This window comes from Parus major, chromosome 18 (genome assembly GCF_001522545.3).
Source record: "Parus major isolate Abel chromosome 18, Parus_major1.1, whole genome shotgun sequence".
NCBI classification, from domain to species: Eukaryota; Metazoa; Chordata; class Aves; order Passeriformes; family Paridae; genus Parus; species Parus major.
In genome coordinates this window covers 4,601,253-4,619,130 of record NC_031786.1, presented here as the reverse complement: position 1 = coordinate 4,619,130, position 17,878 = coordinate 4,601,253, and the positions used below count along the sequence as shown (strand labels likewise).

At 41.3% G+C, this 17,878-nt stretch overlaps 1 protein-coding gene across 1 annotated transcript; it reads right to left on the bottom strand.

Annotated features, from left to right (window-relative positions):
• MMD (monocyte to macrophage differentiation associated) lies at positions 1-17,389 on the bottom strand. Its single transcript, XM_015645858.1, has 7 exons — positions 17,257-17,389; positions 11,197-11,278; positions 4,796-4,956; positions 3,939-4,013; positions 3,431-3,532; positions 2,975-3,044; positions 1-2,191 (listed from the first exon to the last, which is right to left on the bottom strand). Exons 1-7 carry the CDS (start codon positions 17,283-17,285, stop codon positions 1,991-1,993), a joined length of 720 nt encoding a protein of 239 aa, XP_015501344.1. The 5' UTR covers positions 17,286-17,389; the 3' UTR covers positions 1-1,990.
• Between the last annotated feature and the right edge of the window lie 489 nt (positions 17,390-17,878).

The window sequence follows — 17,878 nt, the reverse complement described above, 5'->3', positions numbered from 1 at the left end:
TTTCCAAATTGCACCAAATGTTTATTGTTAGTCTAGTACATTCAATATCATATTGACTAGAATACAGAAATGCAAAATATTTTTGGCGAATTGAAACTTTTTAAAAACCATTTCAAACACTCCAAAAAGCAAATGCCATGAAAAATTAACTTAAAATTAAAACAAACATATTCAAGCAATATTGACTTGGGTTTGACTACAGAAAACCCTTACATGTATTTTAGTGGTTTTAGCAGTATTGCATTTCAACAAAATATATGGACTCACAAAAATTGGAAAATATTAAAATAGACACAATGTTAAAAAACTGAGGCATCCAGATGTGCAAGACTTGTAGCAGAATCACCTGCCCAGCTGTTCCCTTTGCTCTCTTTTAGGGCAGTTCATGAGTTTGCTGTGGTGCTGCCACTTCTCTGATCACCTGCTCCCACCACACAGCAATTCTTCCATGCCTTGAATTTAAAGTTTGTCCCTCTGGTAAATTCCCTAGACAAATGCAAATATTCTAAAACTTGCGACCTTCTGGCAAAACTGAGTGAAACGGGATTTTTAAAACATCCCTGTCTTGCTATTTATTGTTTGCAGACAGGCAATATCCAGAACAAAATCTGAAAAAGGCAACACATTTTGGTTTTGTTTTTAAATACTGACATGAAAAACTGAGTAAATTAGAAAAAGGATAAAGTCAATCTTAATATAAGACATTCATTACATAGTGGGACAGGATACAATTATGGGATAAACAGAATTACAGTGACTCTTCTACACTGGTCATTAGAGCACGTGTTCTACAATCATGACTTGCTACCACAGCTGGATTTCCTGTACAGTAACAAAAACCAGTTGGACTCTGTGTCAAGTCCCAGGATGACAAGTGACACTCCAAGTTCTCCAAGCCCTGCTCCCTGCCAGGCTGTGCTTGTGAAGAACTCTGAGCTCCAGGTGCTCAGCAATGCTCTGCTGCTGCTCCCACCTGGATTTCCCAGCTGAACCACCCCACCAAAAGCTGGTGGGACCAGTCAGTTCAAGTCCCCCAGGAAATCTGAGCCTCCATGCCACGTGTGTGAAGGTGGGCTGGGGAAAGGAGTGACCCTGGCTTGGGTCAGGGATATTCCCCACCCTGGGCAGCACAGGTACAACCGGGAACCTGGAGGAGAAAATCACCTCAGCTATTCCTTTCACAGCTCTTCATCATGGAAAAAAGCCAACTTAAGGTCTGGTTCAGTGGTAAATAAGCAGAATGCTGCCATGTTAGAACTCAGCAGAATCACATCTAGGTTTTAGTTTGCAAAAGTGGTTATTACAATTGCAGCTGCAACACAACCTTTGGAAGAGGTACAATGTTCACTCCTCAGGCCAGGGTGTGGAATGTAACCATTTCTTGCAAGAGTTTGCAACATGAGTAACTGCATAGATGACAGTTGTGTGTCTTCAGTTCAATAAATGTTCTTTTAAAGTTTACAAAAAACACAAAAAAGTTTCTATAAAAGTCACATTATACCACGGGAATGGGTGGTAAAAGTAGATTAGCTGTCTCTGATTCATGTTTAAGAAATGACTCGTGGAAAGGTGATAGAAACCACTTTCAGGTCAAGAGCATTACGTTTTCACTATTGCACTGACTTCACTATTTGAATCACTCATTTAGAAAAATTCACGTAGTTAAAAATTGTAAAATTAAACTAGCATACAAAATTTGTTTGTAAACATCAGGTAGCCATTTCTGCTAATGTGGAATGGACTCTTGGTTACTGCAGTACAGTATCTTGGTTATTTACAGCACTTGCCATGTGATGGGCAATGGCAGGACACAAACATCTGTTCACAGTAATTGTTTTCACAGAACTACCAAAGTCAGTGCAGTTTTGCTGTGCAATTTTTTCCAACTCCCCCAAATTCTTTAAGTCAAATAATACTGTTACAGAGGCCAAGTGCAGATTATTTTTTTTTTGTATATATCTATAGATTAGATATAGAGATATACACAATCTCATAAGTGACGAATGACGTCTGCAGGACTCCTGTACAGGTACTTCCAGATGGCGTAGTAATGGACAGCAGCTGCTGTGGCCACAAAGATGTGCCAGATGGCGTGGGCAAAGGGGATCACCCCATCACTCTTGAAGAACACCACACCCAGGCAATAGATCAAACCTCCCCAGGCCACCTCCTGCAGTCCCTCGGTGTTGCTCTGCCAGGGAACAAGGACAGGTCAGGGGCGGGGTGTAAAGGGGGCAAAGTGTATTTATGGATAAAATACAAAGTGCTTTTCTCCCCCAGGCAAAGGGAGCTGGCTGTGACAGCTCAGAAAATGCTGGGTGGGACAGATGGACAAGTGAGAAATGCAGTGTATTTATATTACACTTTGTAAAATGCACAATAATGTGTTTTTATACTATATCCCCATAGCACTAGAGAAGTTATACAGGGACAACTCAAGAACTAAAACAAGACTGATGGTTTGCTTCATCAGCAGGGCAGATAAACATCTCCATGTTTGTTGAAAAAAAACCCCACAATACTTTGTGGAAGTGTGAGCTTAATGCAGCTCTTCCCAGCAAAACTTTGATACAGCCAGTTAAGGCATCAACTTGAAAATGTGTCAGGTTTATATTAGCAGCAGAGAGGGTTAACAAACATTATTTAAAATTTTATGTAACTACATATATATTATATATAACTATAAATAAGTTTTGAGTAGGATGTTTTTCAGATGCACCAAAAACCCAGGCTCTCTTTATCTACACAATACAGCCCAGACTGAACAAAACAAATGCTTTTTGTTCATTTCACTGAAATGTGAACTATAAACCCAAACTATCACTGGTTGTATTAGGTTGCTCTTCAGAGAACATTTACAAGTACACTGTACTACAATGAACATCTCTGCAGAGGAATGAGCTGCACTGGAATTTAAGCTGGTTATAAAAAGTAAGTTTTGTTTGTTTGCACTGTTAATAATCACATTCCTTACCATGGATGTCACTACCAGAGCAGGAGAAAATCCCATCGCTAAATAGAAAAAGAGTTCAACGATCTTATACCTAAAAGGGAACGATTTGAGTCATTTAAGGAGGTGTACAAACAGATGAAAATTTCCTTCAATAGCAAAAAAGAATATTTTAAATTATGTGTTGGTATGGGGTCATTATTCAAAAAGCTTTTCATGCAGATAGATAACCAGTGTTTTATGACAAAATTAAAACTAGTTTTTATCTCTGCATTGTAGAGTTGCAGGCAATACCTTCTGTAAACACTGCCTAGGTGCCTCCACCTGCAGTATGTATCAGTGAGAATAAAACACTGGGACAACCTAGATTTTCATATAAGAACCTTGGTAACTCATCTCCAAAACAACAAAAAAAAAGTTTGGTCTTTTTCTCTGAGGGTAATTTTCAGTTTAAAGTTAAATGCAAAGAATAATTCTTACTTTTCATGGTAGAGAAATACATAAAGGGTTCCTCCAGCAGCCATCAGCCAGATAAACCATCGCATGTGAGATGCCAGAGGTCCCAGCTCACGCAGATTTAACCTGCAGGTAACAAAGATTCCGAGACAAAAGTGATGAGTGAACAAACCACACTGACTCAAGAGCACAAGGGATTAATAAAAACAAATAAATACTCAGAGGTTTAACTACAGAATTATAGGGGAACAAACACTGGGACATTCTATCCACAGAAAGGCAGAAGGTGTTTGCATTGATGGGTGGAAAGCATGAACTGAGGTATGTGGAATATAAATAAACTACTTTCTGATGTTTTCTAGCATCACTTTCTGTTCAGCAAGGCCCAGGAGATGACATTACAATGTCTGTCACAACACAGAATGTGGTCAATTGCACCTAAGAAGACATCTGTTGATTTTGGAAAGCTGCAATGACAAACTGTTTATTTTGGAAAAGCTTTGATTCTGCAGCTCTGGTCCCCATTTCTTACCATGGTGCATAGGATGCTGCAATGAAGACATAGATCATCATTCTGTCACACATGTGAAAGCAATGCTCCATTGTCCTAGGGAGAGAGACACAGAACAGGTCACTGTGACATGTTTTGGAAAGATTTTTGCATCATCTCATTTTCCTGACAGGCTTTGGAATTACCTTGGGGAAAATACCATCACATCCATCCCTCTTAAAACCTTGTGGAGCAACAGAGACACAAGAGATCAGCACTTCTCCAGTCCTCTCCCCTTCTGCACCCCACCTTGTATCCCTGTCACATCAATTCTGCCTAATCCAGACACTGGTACTATGGAGTGACTACTGGATAAATCCAATTTATGGCCCAGAATTATTTAGGGCTCTTAAAAGGGATCAATATAATTAAATTAATTAAAAAAACCCTAATAATAATTTAAAGAATCACATGTCATTTTTGCTATTGCTGCCTTTCTCCCAAGGTTTCCTGTTTTTTAGCTGGGCATTGGCAAAAGCTGTGTCCCTCAAATCCATATCCAATCCACATCCATATCCTCAAATGCCCATGCCATAGTCCCAGACTGTGTCTTCATATCTGCAATGGGACATTATCCATCAGCCACTTATGTTTTTCCCCATTCTGCTTCTGGATTAAGAGCCACTAGGGCCTACAAAAACACATTTTCTTTGTGACAAGGCAGAAGACATTCAAGTTCATTGGTACATGAGCTTGGCTCACTATTTCCTCCAAAAAAAAAATATCAAGGGTGTTTTTATCATGATTCAACAGCAAATACCACTCCAACCTCCTGTAAAATTTGACACAGAGAAACAAAATGGGGAAACATGAGAAAGTGAAACATTTTCTCCTGCTACCTTAGGTGACTCTTTTTCCAGGAAACGATGTGGAACACAGTGGAGACGATGAAGAGGGCGCAGAGCCCCACCCCGTACATCCACGCTGTGATCTTCTCCCAGCGGTCATCCGACAGCCGGTGCAGGAGGGCACTGCCCACGATGGCAGGAACAATGAGGAACTGGCAAAACAAAAAGCCATTGTCAGCTCTCTGCCTCGGTGCCACCCACGGAGCAGCCCCAGCCTGAGAGAGTTCTGTCATTTAGTTTTAATTTGACACATCAGCATCAGAAATTCGGCAATGTGTCAGGCATAGGTTAGATCTGCTTTTGCTAAATGTCTACCTCCATGGTTCCAGGGAAAGTTACTGACTCCTCTAGCCATGACAGCAAATTCTTCTAATTTTGTAAGAATTTGCAATGGTTTTATTTTCACATTCTGCCTCATGTTTTAAAACCATGTTCATCTTACTCTAGGCCTGAATTTAAGCCACCTCTTGTGCACAGACACAGAACACAAGACAGACCAAAATAAACATGAATCCCAAATGAAAAAACAAAATATTTAGCAAAGTGCAGTTGCAGGAATTAAGCAATTGTTTTGCAGAACTTGGGCTTAAGCTATCATAAATAAATTAGCTGCAAACTTTTCTCATGAATAGATTTTTAATGCACAAAGATGTTCTTCTAATGCAGCACATCAAACTCTTCCTTCCCACCTCCCTCTCAAGCATCTTTAATTGACTTCTTCCAAAACAGGCCCTGTTCAAGCATCAGGATAAAATTACCACACTTGCATGAAGCATCCAAGAAGTGGCTGCAGGCTTCACATACATTTAAAACTACACTCCTTTCCAGAATAAAATACGTGATGAAAAATGTATGATATGAGATATCCTGTATCTCCTTCAGGAAAAGGCAAAATGAAAAAGGGGGGGGAAGGAGAAAATAACCCCAAAGAACTTTTAAAATACCCTCTATAATATTTAAAGAAGAGAGCTCACTGACTCAGACATTTTTACCCATCTCTTTTCACTATCAAATCAGCCATCTAGAGCTGCAAACTGCACAAATTCCCTCCCAGGCCCTACAACGGGTGTCTAAGATGCTAATTTGTTCCCTTGAATTGCAAATAAGCTTCTAAGGTTAAATTCTTGGTAATTTAACCCAAGACTCATATGTTGAACAATAAAGCCAGGAACAAGCAATGTTTAAACAAATCTGGGCACTTTGCATTACAGGTTTGATAGCTCAGACTGCAAAGTTCTGGTCTAGCCTGAACTGTCTGTCCTTTATCTAATTACAGAGCAGAGGAAATGGAGGTTCTGCTAAAGTGCAGAGGATGCAGAGCAAACTGAATGGATCTGAGAAGCAGCTGGTTGAGCCAGAGAATAACATCAAAAAACAAGTGGCTTTTCCTTCTGTCTTTGAAACACATCAGCTCTTACTGATGTACTACACGATTACTTCATTATTATTAAATTCCCTTATGTTCTGCAAAATTTACTGTATTTGTGCCAAAAGCTGTAGAGCCAGGGAAATGAAAAGTATGGCATTAATATATTCACAGCATTGGGACTAGAGGTGAAAACACTTCCTGAGCTTTGTAATAAAACTATGGAAGTTGACTTGGTGCACTTTAAGGCCACAAATAGTCTGCCAGCCTGGCTTCTCATTTATCACCAACCCCAAGTTTCCATGCACACATCCTGGATAGCCCTCAAGTTCAGGGAAGGTTGAAATATGTCACTCCTCAGGAGATCAGTCACTCCTGTTTTCCACAGGACAGTGTGAATGAAGTGAGGCTGAAGCCCCTGGGACAGCCAGGAGCTGATGAGATGTGACAGCTGCTTCATTTTGGTTTTGCAGGGGACAGGAGGACACTCAGCCCCAGAAATGGTGATGCAGCCATGTAAGCTCTACAGTCCCACTGTATCCACATTCCTCCCTTTCCTTCCCAATTTCTGGTGCAAATTTCAGTTTTGACTAAACTTGACAGAGAACTAAAATGTTTCAGAGAGATTAAGTACCCATAAATACCAGGTAAAAGAGCAAATTCCTACTAATTCCCTGTAACAGCCTAGGCATGAGCTGCTCAGGGACTCTGACAGAGACCACAGGAAAAGAGCCCTCTTTGGGCTTTAGATATTACACAGAATAACCTGCCTTTCTTACACAGAGACCCCATCTTTTTACTAATTTCCTCAAATAAATATTTTACAAGCTATGGTGTGACATGGGATGCTCAAATGGGCCAAAACAACATTCAGCATCAGTCACTTTTCCCAGTAATTATTGTGTATAAAGTGATATGACTAAAACAAAGAAGAAATTCTCCTATCACCTCTTTGCACCTTCAGAATCCAGAGTACAGCACATGAATGAAGACCTTAATCCCTTTTTTTGCCTTGTCCTGCTTTAAAGAACAGTTTTACCTCTCACAGGGAACAGCACTGTATTCCATGAAAAGGATTGATTGTTTTTTCTAAGTGTTCTTTTTGGAACCATTTTCCTCTCTGTGCCTGATAGGCACCATGGGAACAGTCAGATGAAACAAGAGATGTTTTATTACTCTTTTTTTTTGGGCCAAAAATAGCTAGATTAAATACAAAATCCAGAAATTATACCCTGCTGTTTCAGCCAACTGGATGAAAGTTCTTTAGATGGCAATGCCATAACAGGTAACATATGGTAAAATGAGCTTTATCCATCTTATAAAATACAAAACTTTCGTTCATAAAAAAGGCAGATTTTCCCATGTTCATTTGAAAAAATCACTTGCATGAGACCTGCATTTTAATCTCCAGTTTTCAGAATGGAAAAGGCATTAATCAGTCCTTTAAATGGTGGGGAATTTACCAAAAAAGCAGTCAGAGAATCAGAACTAACAGAATGAGTGGGATTGTGCTGTGTCATTTTACAGCATGACAAAGCATTTCTTAGTTGCCAATATTCCTTGAAAAAAAACTCCATCTAAAAGTCACAAAATCTTTGTTTATTTCATCATGGAGTGCAAGTCTTCCAAGTGAATATCATCAAACCCAGTAACTGAATGTACTGTGAGCAAACCCAGAACTGTGATGTGCAAATTTACTAATTTTAGCACCTTGATTAATCCTGGCTGCATCAGAAGTGGACCTGGAAGGGAGATCAGAAAAAAGAAAGAAGGCAACAGTTTCCTAAGCTTTCTAGAGAAATGCCAGAACAAAATGAGACAATGAAGTTAAAAGCTCTTTGCAGTAAGGAGGAAAATAAAGGATTAAAATATGTTTATTTACATCTACAGGTGGTAATCTTTCAGAACAGATTCCAGCATAACCTGTGTGGTGTATTTTGGGAAACCAGCTACCACAAACTCTGCTGTCACAATGAACAAAAGGCCTAAGGAGAGAGGCTGACACAATAAATAAGCTGTGAACCTGATCAGGGTTCCTTCAGGGAAGTTACACTCTCTGGTTATCAACTTACAGTAAAATATCCAATACCTTCCACCTGTCTGGGGCTGCTTAGGACATTGCTCTACTGGTCAGTAATTTACCTGTATTCTTTCTGTATTTCTCCAGACAATCTCTGCCATGAAGAACTTTAAAAACCTGTTGGAAGTTTTGCTTTTGTATACAACATTCCTGGAAAATGAAGTTATTTTCCTTGTGCATCATGCAAAAGGCAGTAACAATGCCCTTTGATGCCACTGTAGCAGAGTGTGGTGTTACTGCTGCAATCTCACCAGCCTCTTACTGGGAGGGAAACCCTGAGGCCACAAAGATGGTCCACACACCTCCTTTTTGGACAGGAAGGCAACAGAAAGAGCAATAAAGCTGCCAGCCCCACCCCAAAAAAATGTGACATTTAAAGGGAACCATGAAGGGCTGTGCCCATCTCCAGCTGCTCCAGGAGTGCACTCCTGTTACCATCCCTCCCAACTTTTCAATTTTCCCCTCATTTTAGGAGACAGTAACATTTTAGGAGTGGGAGACCCACAAGGAACTTGGGCTGTGCAACACACAGAGAGCAGAGAAACTGCTTAAACCAGTCAGTGGGAATGAAGACATTTTCATCAGAAGAGCCCTTCTGAAATTTTGATGATCCCTTCTTCTGTGCTCAAATGGCCTCCTAAATGCTCCAAATCTCATTTTCTAAATATTTATCCTACTTCTGTTTTTCCATGCACTTCACTAACCCAACCTGGAATACAGACTATCATTAATTTTAAGGATAGTTACTCCTTTTAAGGCAGTTGGAAGAAACATTCAAAGCAGTATAAAGCAAGCCATGTCCAAATTCTGAGGTTTTAACACAACAGAGTCTACCTTTTGTCTGATAAACCTTACATACAACAGAAAGCTTCATGGTGAAAGAGCCATCTCTCCCTCCAATTCTCACAACCTCTGCTTTCCTTTTGCACTGTTTCCTGCCTCTGAAGATACCAAATAGTTTTTTCTGTCTGTTTCAACTACTTTGCTGCTATTCCTGTCTCCCAGTGTCTGAAGGCAAGTCAATACTTCATTTAAAGCTAAAAAAAACCAAAAAAAAACAAAGCAAGGCATTTAAAATAGCCTTAGAAGTAAGAAATTTGAAGATACCTTACTATGCCACACAAAGCTACCTCTTAAGTATTGTACCAAAAAGTTGTACCTGGGATTCCATACAGTCCTTTATCCTTATTTTTTTTTTGTTGCTTGTTTGTTTTCTATTAAGCAGCTGCCATAAACTGATTCCTGTGTATTTTTAAGTCCAAAACCAGATGGGATACCTACTGAGAAGTACAGCCACACTCAAAGTCGACTGCTTCCTGAATTGTGAATAAAAGTTTGTAATAAAAATATACTGGAGAACCATTGTTGAATTCTCTTTTGTGGGATCATCAATGCCTAATTGAAAACTTGCACTCTAATCTAGCAGCGAAGACTCAGCCATTTGACTGTCTAATGTTTAATAACACAAAGGAGATGAAAACATCCCCCCCCAGCCTTTTCTGTTCTTTCCTATCCTAGACTCCCATTTCAAGACTTTCAATATTGATCAAAAGTCATTGCATATTTATTTTAACAGTTCATCATAGGTTTTAGCAGGTAGTTTGACTGCTCAGAAAGTAATTAGACAGCTCCACCACAAACTGCAGCCTACCAAAAACCACTGATCCACCTTGACTATCACCTCCTGCTAACAGTCAAGAGTAAAACATGCCTGTTTTTCAACTAGGTAAAAGCTGAAATTGCTAAGGAGCACAGCAATATCTCCCAGATATTTTGAAATCTAACTTTCTGGCCAGAGCAAACAAGATTTGCACAAGGATTATGAGATAAACTACATATTTGTGCTAACTAACAGAATGTTGCTTCATTCCCTAGGCAAATAAGCATATATTTACATAATGCTGTACATGAGATCCTTGGCTTAAGAACACAGAAGCTTCAGTCAATTTTATGTCTATATGCAAAACCAAGGTGATTCTGTTTTTACCAGCACCACGGAGCTGTATGTTGGTTATTTATGAAATACACACAAGGGATCTTTAAGAACAGAGCTCCTTCTAGAACTGAAGAGTCTTGGGCACTACTCTGAGCTTTCATATCTGCAGCTCACTCAGACATACTGGAGATAAGGGACTGAGGACAAAGTTAAACATACTTCAGATGTTTGGAGTTGAGGGATTGAGGAGACGCACAAGCTGCTTTTATGAAAGGGCAAATGCTATCTTAAAAAGCAAACAAACACATTTTTAAGTCCTTTTCAAAGTGCCAGACAGCAAATTAAACTTCCTAATTACTAACAAAAAAAAAAATCAAAAAAAAATCAAAGAGGACTGCTTTTATTATTCTTTATGTGAATACCCTATATTTAAATCTAGAATAAGTCCTTACATTATGAAAATAAGGAAATATTTGAAATTTCAGCAGGGCTGTCAGCATTATTGGGGCCTCCTGCAAAATAGCAGATTTCTTAGAAGAGGGTAGAACAGAAGAATCAGTAGGTACCAGAATTAAAATATTCCAGCCATTGTAGCTCAGACAGTCTGATGAAGCCTTCCAATTTCTCACATGGATGAGCCTTTCTTATATGTCCAGTTTACAATTTGCACAATATTATGTCAGCACATCATATCCACCTTGCAGGCTAACTTGTAGTGGCCTATACCCTCTTTACTGTGGGCATCCTTTGACTCCAACAGAGGGAAATTATCAAGTTAAAGACCTGTAACATTGGTGAAAAGGAAATCTGGAGCTCCTAGAGATTCAGAACATTACCAAACATCCAATTTTCTGTTACAGTTAACGTTTACATGCACAAAACCAGAGAGAGGCTGGAGATATGAACACAGTGAGGCAGAGGTAAGCATTTAGCAGTCCAAACCCACAAAAAATTATTGAAACATCTGGTTAAAAAAAAAAAATAGGAAAAGAAGCCAGAGCTGTACTTACTGCATGTGTGTAACAGTTAGCAGCATGTTCATAGCATGTGGGCTTGTAGCGGCTGTTGGCTGGAGCTGGGTGGTTCATGAACCTGTTGAATAATTAAGAAGTACTTTTAGGAAAGTTACTAAAATATCTCTCTGAGTATCATGAAGGAAATAAAGGAATACTTCCAACCCAGTAGTGTTAAGAATTCTAAGTACAGACATGTTCAAAGTAACTGTAATTTAAATTGCAAGTTCTCCCAAGTGAAGTCTCTTACCAGACACACATGTTAAATAAATTCCTGTGTCTGCCTGGTGAAAGGGATGGGTATCTTTAATCAAGAGCACACACAGAGCAGTCAGACTCCCTCTTTTCTGACAGTTTGGTCAGATGAAAAATGAACTATTTCCTATTTAAATTACATAGCAAGAACTCAAATGATTCTTGAAATATGGAGTTCATCACAGCTGTCAGGGGTTACTCTTTTTTAAGAAGCTCTTGAAACTGCAGCAATATTCCAGTTTGGAACACTTGAACACTTACTTTTTGACTCTGTAGTAAGCAATAATTGTGTTTGGAGCATGAAGTGGCTCATTTGTCCCAACCTTGGGTCTGTAACCAAGATCCAAATATCCCCTACACAGGGATGATGAAAGGATACTCTAATGGTCAATTCCAAAGAATAAACATTTCAAGAGGTTTGCCATAGACATTCCACCTTTTTCTCTAAGAAATTTCAAACATTCTAATAAATAAACAATCACATCAAATGCAGTCTGTGCAAGCTGAACAGAATATGATGAAACCTGAGAAAGTTTTGGAAGATCTTGCCAATGCAAACGTTTCATTTGAGTGTATTAAAAAACCCAAACACTTGAGCTGTTTCTGTTTGAACAACTTAAATCTGTGTAGGAACACCTGTAAAAGACACCACACATATATTCAACAGTCAAATGAAAGTTGTGAACTTCTCCAGCTCTGTCTGCTATCCCAGCACTGCTGGCTGTCCTGCAAAAGTGATTATCTTCCACCAGTAATTCCACTTTACTCCAGGCTATTTTATAACTATGCACTGATAATTCATCAGGCATCCAAGAAGCCAGGAAATGTCACAATAAATACAGAACACATCTGTATGCTCAGAGCAGAGAACAGCTTTTGTTACCTAGATTTATACAAAAAGTTTGTTAGACAAACTTTGCTCCTTCCCCATGTTTAAATCAAAATGAGTCCTATTTTTATGACATCTTCAAAATATTGGCTGGCCTCAAACCAGGGAAAAACAAACAAACAACTAAAAAAGTCCAGCCCAAATCTTACAGATGGCAAAAGCAGTTCCAGATTTCTGGGATATTTCACTTGGTTTTCTTGGCTGATTTATTGACTTGTAAACAATTTCTTTCTCAACTGATTCATGAAAATGTACCAGCATGGGGAAAATAACAGTGTCATGATCCCCCCCAAAAACAGTGGCATTTTCAAGGAACAGTTTCATTGCTACTAATACAAAGGCTATGAAAAATGTGGATTTAATTCACAGACACAGAATATAAATGGTTATTAGCAAATTAATAACCATGCAGGAGTTAATGTAAGGTTAAAAACAGCAATTCTTTTGTCAGTGACAAATGGCAGCTTGCTCTCCTCTCCAAGAAGACAATGACACTGTCATCACAAAGGCTCACAGAATATTTGGAAAATTACTTTTTTCCCAGTGCTTGTATGTCTTCAACAGCTGCTGAACACCATCTCTGCATTCTCGAAAGATGGAACATTCAGTTTGCTCAGTTCTGCTTCCAAGTTAGGAAAACATTTAAAAATAAAAGCATCTGTTGGCTCAGCGAGTGGCTAGGCTTGGACTGCCCTTGTCCAACTCCATAAATTCAAAGTCATGGGAAACTTTCCACTTATCACATCTAAAATATTATTACATTTCTCTGTGGTGGCACCTTGGAAGTCTCACAAGAAGTGAAAAATAAAAGTAAAACCAACTCAAACCTGAAGAACCAAAAGGAATAAACTTATATTCTGTAGATGCTTTATAATTCCTGTTGTTCTAAATTCATATATAAGATACTATTATCATATAAAAATCTACAAATAATTGATGCCTCCTGGGATCTTCTATTATCCAACATTAGATTATTTTTAATTTTTTTTCCTTTTTCTCAGTAGGAAATACACTGCATCTTTCTAAAGCAGTAACATTGGATCTAGGAGTAATGTTAGATTTCAGAACTATGAACCAAGACTTTAAATTAACGACAGTAAGAGGTCCTAATTTCTAAAGACATTTATTAGCCCTAGAACAGAACACAAAGACAGTAACAATCTATCCTTGTTCTGTTACCTACACAAAGAGTTGGGGTTTTTTTCCCTCTCTTGTTTGTGGCAGCACAGGAATGCTGCAAATATTCTGCACCAGGGCTCCAGCAGAGCCCCAGCATTAGCAACACCTCACCCACCCCTTCACCTCAGTGTTTATACCAATAACACCAACAGCACCAGTGTGTTTTGGCAGGAGAAGTGCTCAGCTTTACCTCTGCCTTGCAGAAATGCCTCTCACAATGCCCCAACACCAACTCTGCCAAACTTCTGATGGACCTGCAGCTGTCCCTTCTGAGAGGGATTGCCTTCAACAGGCTGCAGAGCCCGATGCTAAACGCTGGAAATCATCTGCTCAGGTCACTGCTCACAGGCAATGGGCTTAGTAAAGAAAAGTTTCAGTTAGTACCCTCTGCCTTTTGATAATTAACTATTTATAAACGTTATCAGGAACAACTTCAGAGGGAGGATCATTAACGAGATGGTTGGAAGGGCAATAATGCCAGCCAGTGCTTCTCTGGAGTTTGTTTCATTTCCAGCTTGACAGTTTAGGCTGAATGTCTTAAGAAACAGATATTAATTTTGAAAACAGCTGCTCTGTGATATTACTAATGTGCTCATCAAAACCAGGAAAATTATTTTGACACACACTGTTAAAGTCAGTCATATACTCCTGCAGTTATAGACATGTATGACATAGCAACACAAAGGCAGAAGAACGAGGTTGCAGACTTATTCACATTTTAGAGTCAAAACAGCTCTGTTCTTTCTTAAAGATAAATAAATAAATAAGCAAATAAACCCCCATGCCACCACCAACAATGGATGCTTCTTGTTTCTTTGTGAACACTGCAACACAGGGACATTGTTCTTTCTCCTATCTACAGGTCACGTTTGCTTCTTCTAGAAAAGATAATTTTGGGAATTATAATCTCACCTTTCTAGAAGTGAAAGCTCAGTAAAGAGCATTCAGATGCTGTTTACTCCTAAACAAAGGCTCTCTATAACACAGCCATTAAGGTTATTATCAAATGCAGGACAGTCTGATAAAGTCACACTGAACTGGACTACAGTTTACAGGAAATGTCTTTAATTGAAGCCTTTTTGACTCTCTAGAAAATCTCTAATGTATTCTTTAATAGAAGATCTGGTGAAACCAGAGTCATTTAATCAGAGGATATGCAGCACATCTCACAAGGATGCATAAATACTTCTCCATTTAAGATACTGGCAATCCAAAATATCTATGATAAAATATTAATGCCTTCAATACCAGAGTAAGAAATTTCTGAAATTAAGAGACTAAGGACTGCTTGCAGCCAGCCAGGAGAGCAGAATGCTTTCACACTGAACTGAGCTGTGCTTTCCTTTTCACAATTTAAATTCTCAATGCTCAGGATCTGCTCAAGGCCAAGGAAGTCCAAGATTCAGAATTTCACAGCAAACAAACAAACAACTTTTGATGAACATATTCCCAATACAAGCAGAAGAAAGGTATTGAGAGAGACATACAGCAATTTAAAATGAGGGAAGACACTCATAGCCCTCCCTTCACACTACTTGATCTTTGATCTTGAAATACTTCAAATATTTTAAATACTAACCATACAGACTGATCCATCCTTTGTGACAGACCCTAATCTCAAGCTCCTATTCATTCCCAAGGAACAGATGCTGTATGTTTCCCAGAGATTCCAGAATTAAGAGAAGATAGTATTTGGGAGACAAAGCAGAAGGAAAATCCGAAGGTTCTTAATGCTTTGTTTTTGCATGCAAAGCCAGCTTAGAAAAATAAATTACAGAACCCCAAATCCTTTGAACATATCTGTATGACATTTGTCTGGCATCACAGCAAGCTTAGACCCCAAACTGCAGAAGAGAAATCAAATCTTGCTTTACTGATGATTCCCATCTGCTTAATGAATTATTGTCTAAGCATGAAGCAAAATGTCAGTAAAAACAGCAAGCACTGATAATGGCCTCAAAGATCTGGAATTTTTTAGTCTTTTCAGGAATTACATTTCCTTTATTCAGCTCAAAAGACTTCATATGTCCTTTGACCACCTTAAAAGCAGATTGCCCCTTTTTGTGCCTTTCTTTCTTTGTGCTTTCCAGCAACAGAAGCCATTTAGACCTAATAAACCACAAATAACAGCATATGAGAAACTGCAACAAGGTGGGCGTAACTCCACAAAACTGGCAGCAGCATTAATCAAATGGGGTTAAAAACTACTTCATTATCTAAATATATGCTTCAGAATCTAGGATGTTATCTGGGCTCTTTGTTTTCAAGAGGAAAACAAAAAAAAATTATTACAAGCAGGTCAAAACAGATTTGCACTACATTTTCCTGATGATCATTTAGATTAGATTTTGAAGAGAAACTAAAGGATTTCTAAAAAGCTTGCTTGCTTTGACCAAATTGGCTGGTATTTCCTTGTAAATACATCTTCCTCTGCACTAGGCACCTTCCTTCCTGGATTTGACAATATCTAGCTGTCGTTTGTAACTGTTCACATAATCTTTACTATCACCAAGCATCCGAGGCACAGAAATAATTCAGATCAGTGCAGAAGCAATTCCCTTATTTGGAAATATCAGTGAAATCACATGCTGTGTGAAGGTTCATGTACTTACAGCATGATACTAAAGATAAAAGGAAACCTGCAATACTCTGAGAATCCACAAACAACTCTGCTATCATTGGGTCATGGAAAAAAAAGTGTCTGTGCATCCCACTGACAAAGCCTCCCTGGCCTTCTGGCAAGTATGAAAGGCAGCAATTCAAGCAAAAAGTGGCAGCAATCACAAGTCACCCCAGGTGCTGCAGCACATCTGAGCTCAGGGGCAAGAGACCAAGCCAACGAGGTGTGGGCTAGCACAGAAACCACGTCCAACGGCGTTCAGATTTTCTTCTTTCAGTTTTATTTCCTTTTAATACTTAGGTTTCAGTTTCTTGAGCAAGTTGGTGAGAGGAGAGCAGGGCATCACAGCTCTCAGGTGGCCTCACCCAGGAGATGTCCCACTGTCCATCAACGTCTGGGCAATGAAGAACCAAAGCCCACAGATGTTTATCCAAGAACCACAACTGCAGTTACCCAATCGACCTCCCAGTGAACATGAGCAGCAACCTGAAGCTGAATGAGGGCTGATTTTTAAGCAGAAAAAGCATAGATTTAGATTGGATACGAGGAAAAAATTCTTCCCTGTGAGGGTGCTGAGGCCCTGTCACAGAGAAGCTTTGGCTGTCCCATCCCTGGAAATGTCCAAGGCCAGGTTGAGCAAGCCTTGGAACAACCTGATCTAGCGCAAGGTATCGCTGGCCCATGGCAGGGGGAGGAATGAGATGAGCTTAAGGCGCTTCCAACCCAGAGCATTCAGTGATTCCATGGTAGTCAATGCGCCCTCGGAGGCAGCAGAAGGAGCTCCGTGGCCCTCCGAGGCCACACGGAGCCGGCGGGTGCTGACCCAGCCCGGCCCAGGAGCCACAGGTCGGGCCCCGCGATGCGCGGCTGTCACCCGGCCGGATGCACGAACCTTCACCCATTTAACGGCGGCGATCAACAAAAGCACCAACAAAAGACCCTCCTCACCCCTCCCCGCTCGCATCCCCCGGGACCTCGCTGCCCTCCCGCTACCAGCGAGAAAACCGCGGCTCTCCCACCCACCCTTCGCCCCGGCCGGCGGTCCCATCCCGCGGGGAGCGGCTCGGGTAAGGAGGGGGAATCCCATCCCCGCCGGGGGTCGCGGCGAGCTCACCTCCGGAACCGCTCCCGGAGCCGCCGCATGGGTCCGGGGCGGGGGGTCGGGCCGGGGGGCTGCGGGCGGCTCCGGGGGCGGCTCGGGCCGGGCTCCGGGCCCGCATTGGCGAGCGGGCGGGCACGGCGGGCAGGACGGCGGGCGCCGGGGGGGCTGAGCGCGGAGCCGGGCGGGCGGCGGCCGCTTTAACCGGCCCCGGCTCCGCGCAGCCCCCGCCCCGGCCCGCCCACCGCGGCCCGGCCCCGCCGCCGAGCGCCAGGGGAGCCGGCCGGAGCGGGAGCCCGCGGCACCGGCCGCTGAGGGATGGGGCCGGGCGGCTGAGCCGCGGTGGCAGCGGGGAAGGGGGAGGACCGGGGTGGGAGCGGGGAACGGGGCTCGGGGGAGAGCCGGGGTGGCAGCGGGAGCCGCGGCCTGGCTCCCGAGGGTGGCCGGGCCTAGCCGGGGTTCCGGGAAGCAGTGGATGGCGGCGGTGCCGGGGCTGGCGGTGCCCAGGGCCCGGCTGCAGCTCTCCCCGCAGCCCCGCAGGGAAATGGAGCAGTGAGGGGGACTGGGGGGGACAGCGGTTCAATCGCCATTGTCTCAGCTCGTTCCTCGCTGTAGCAGCCTTTGTGCGAGGGATTCG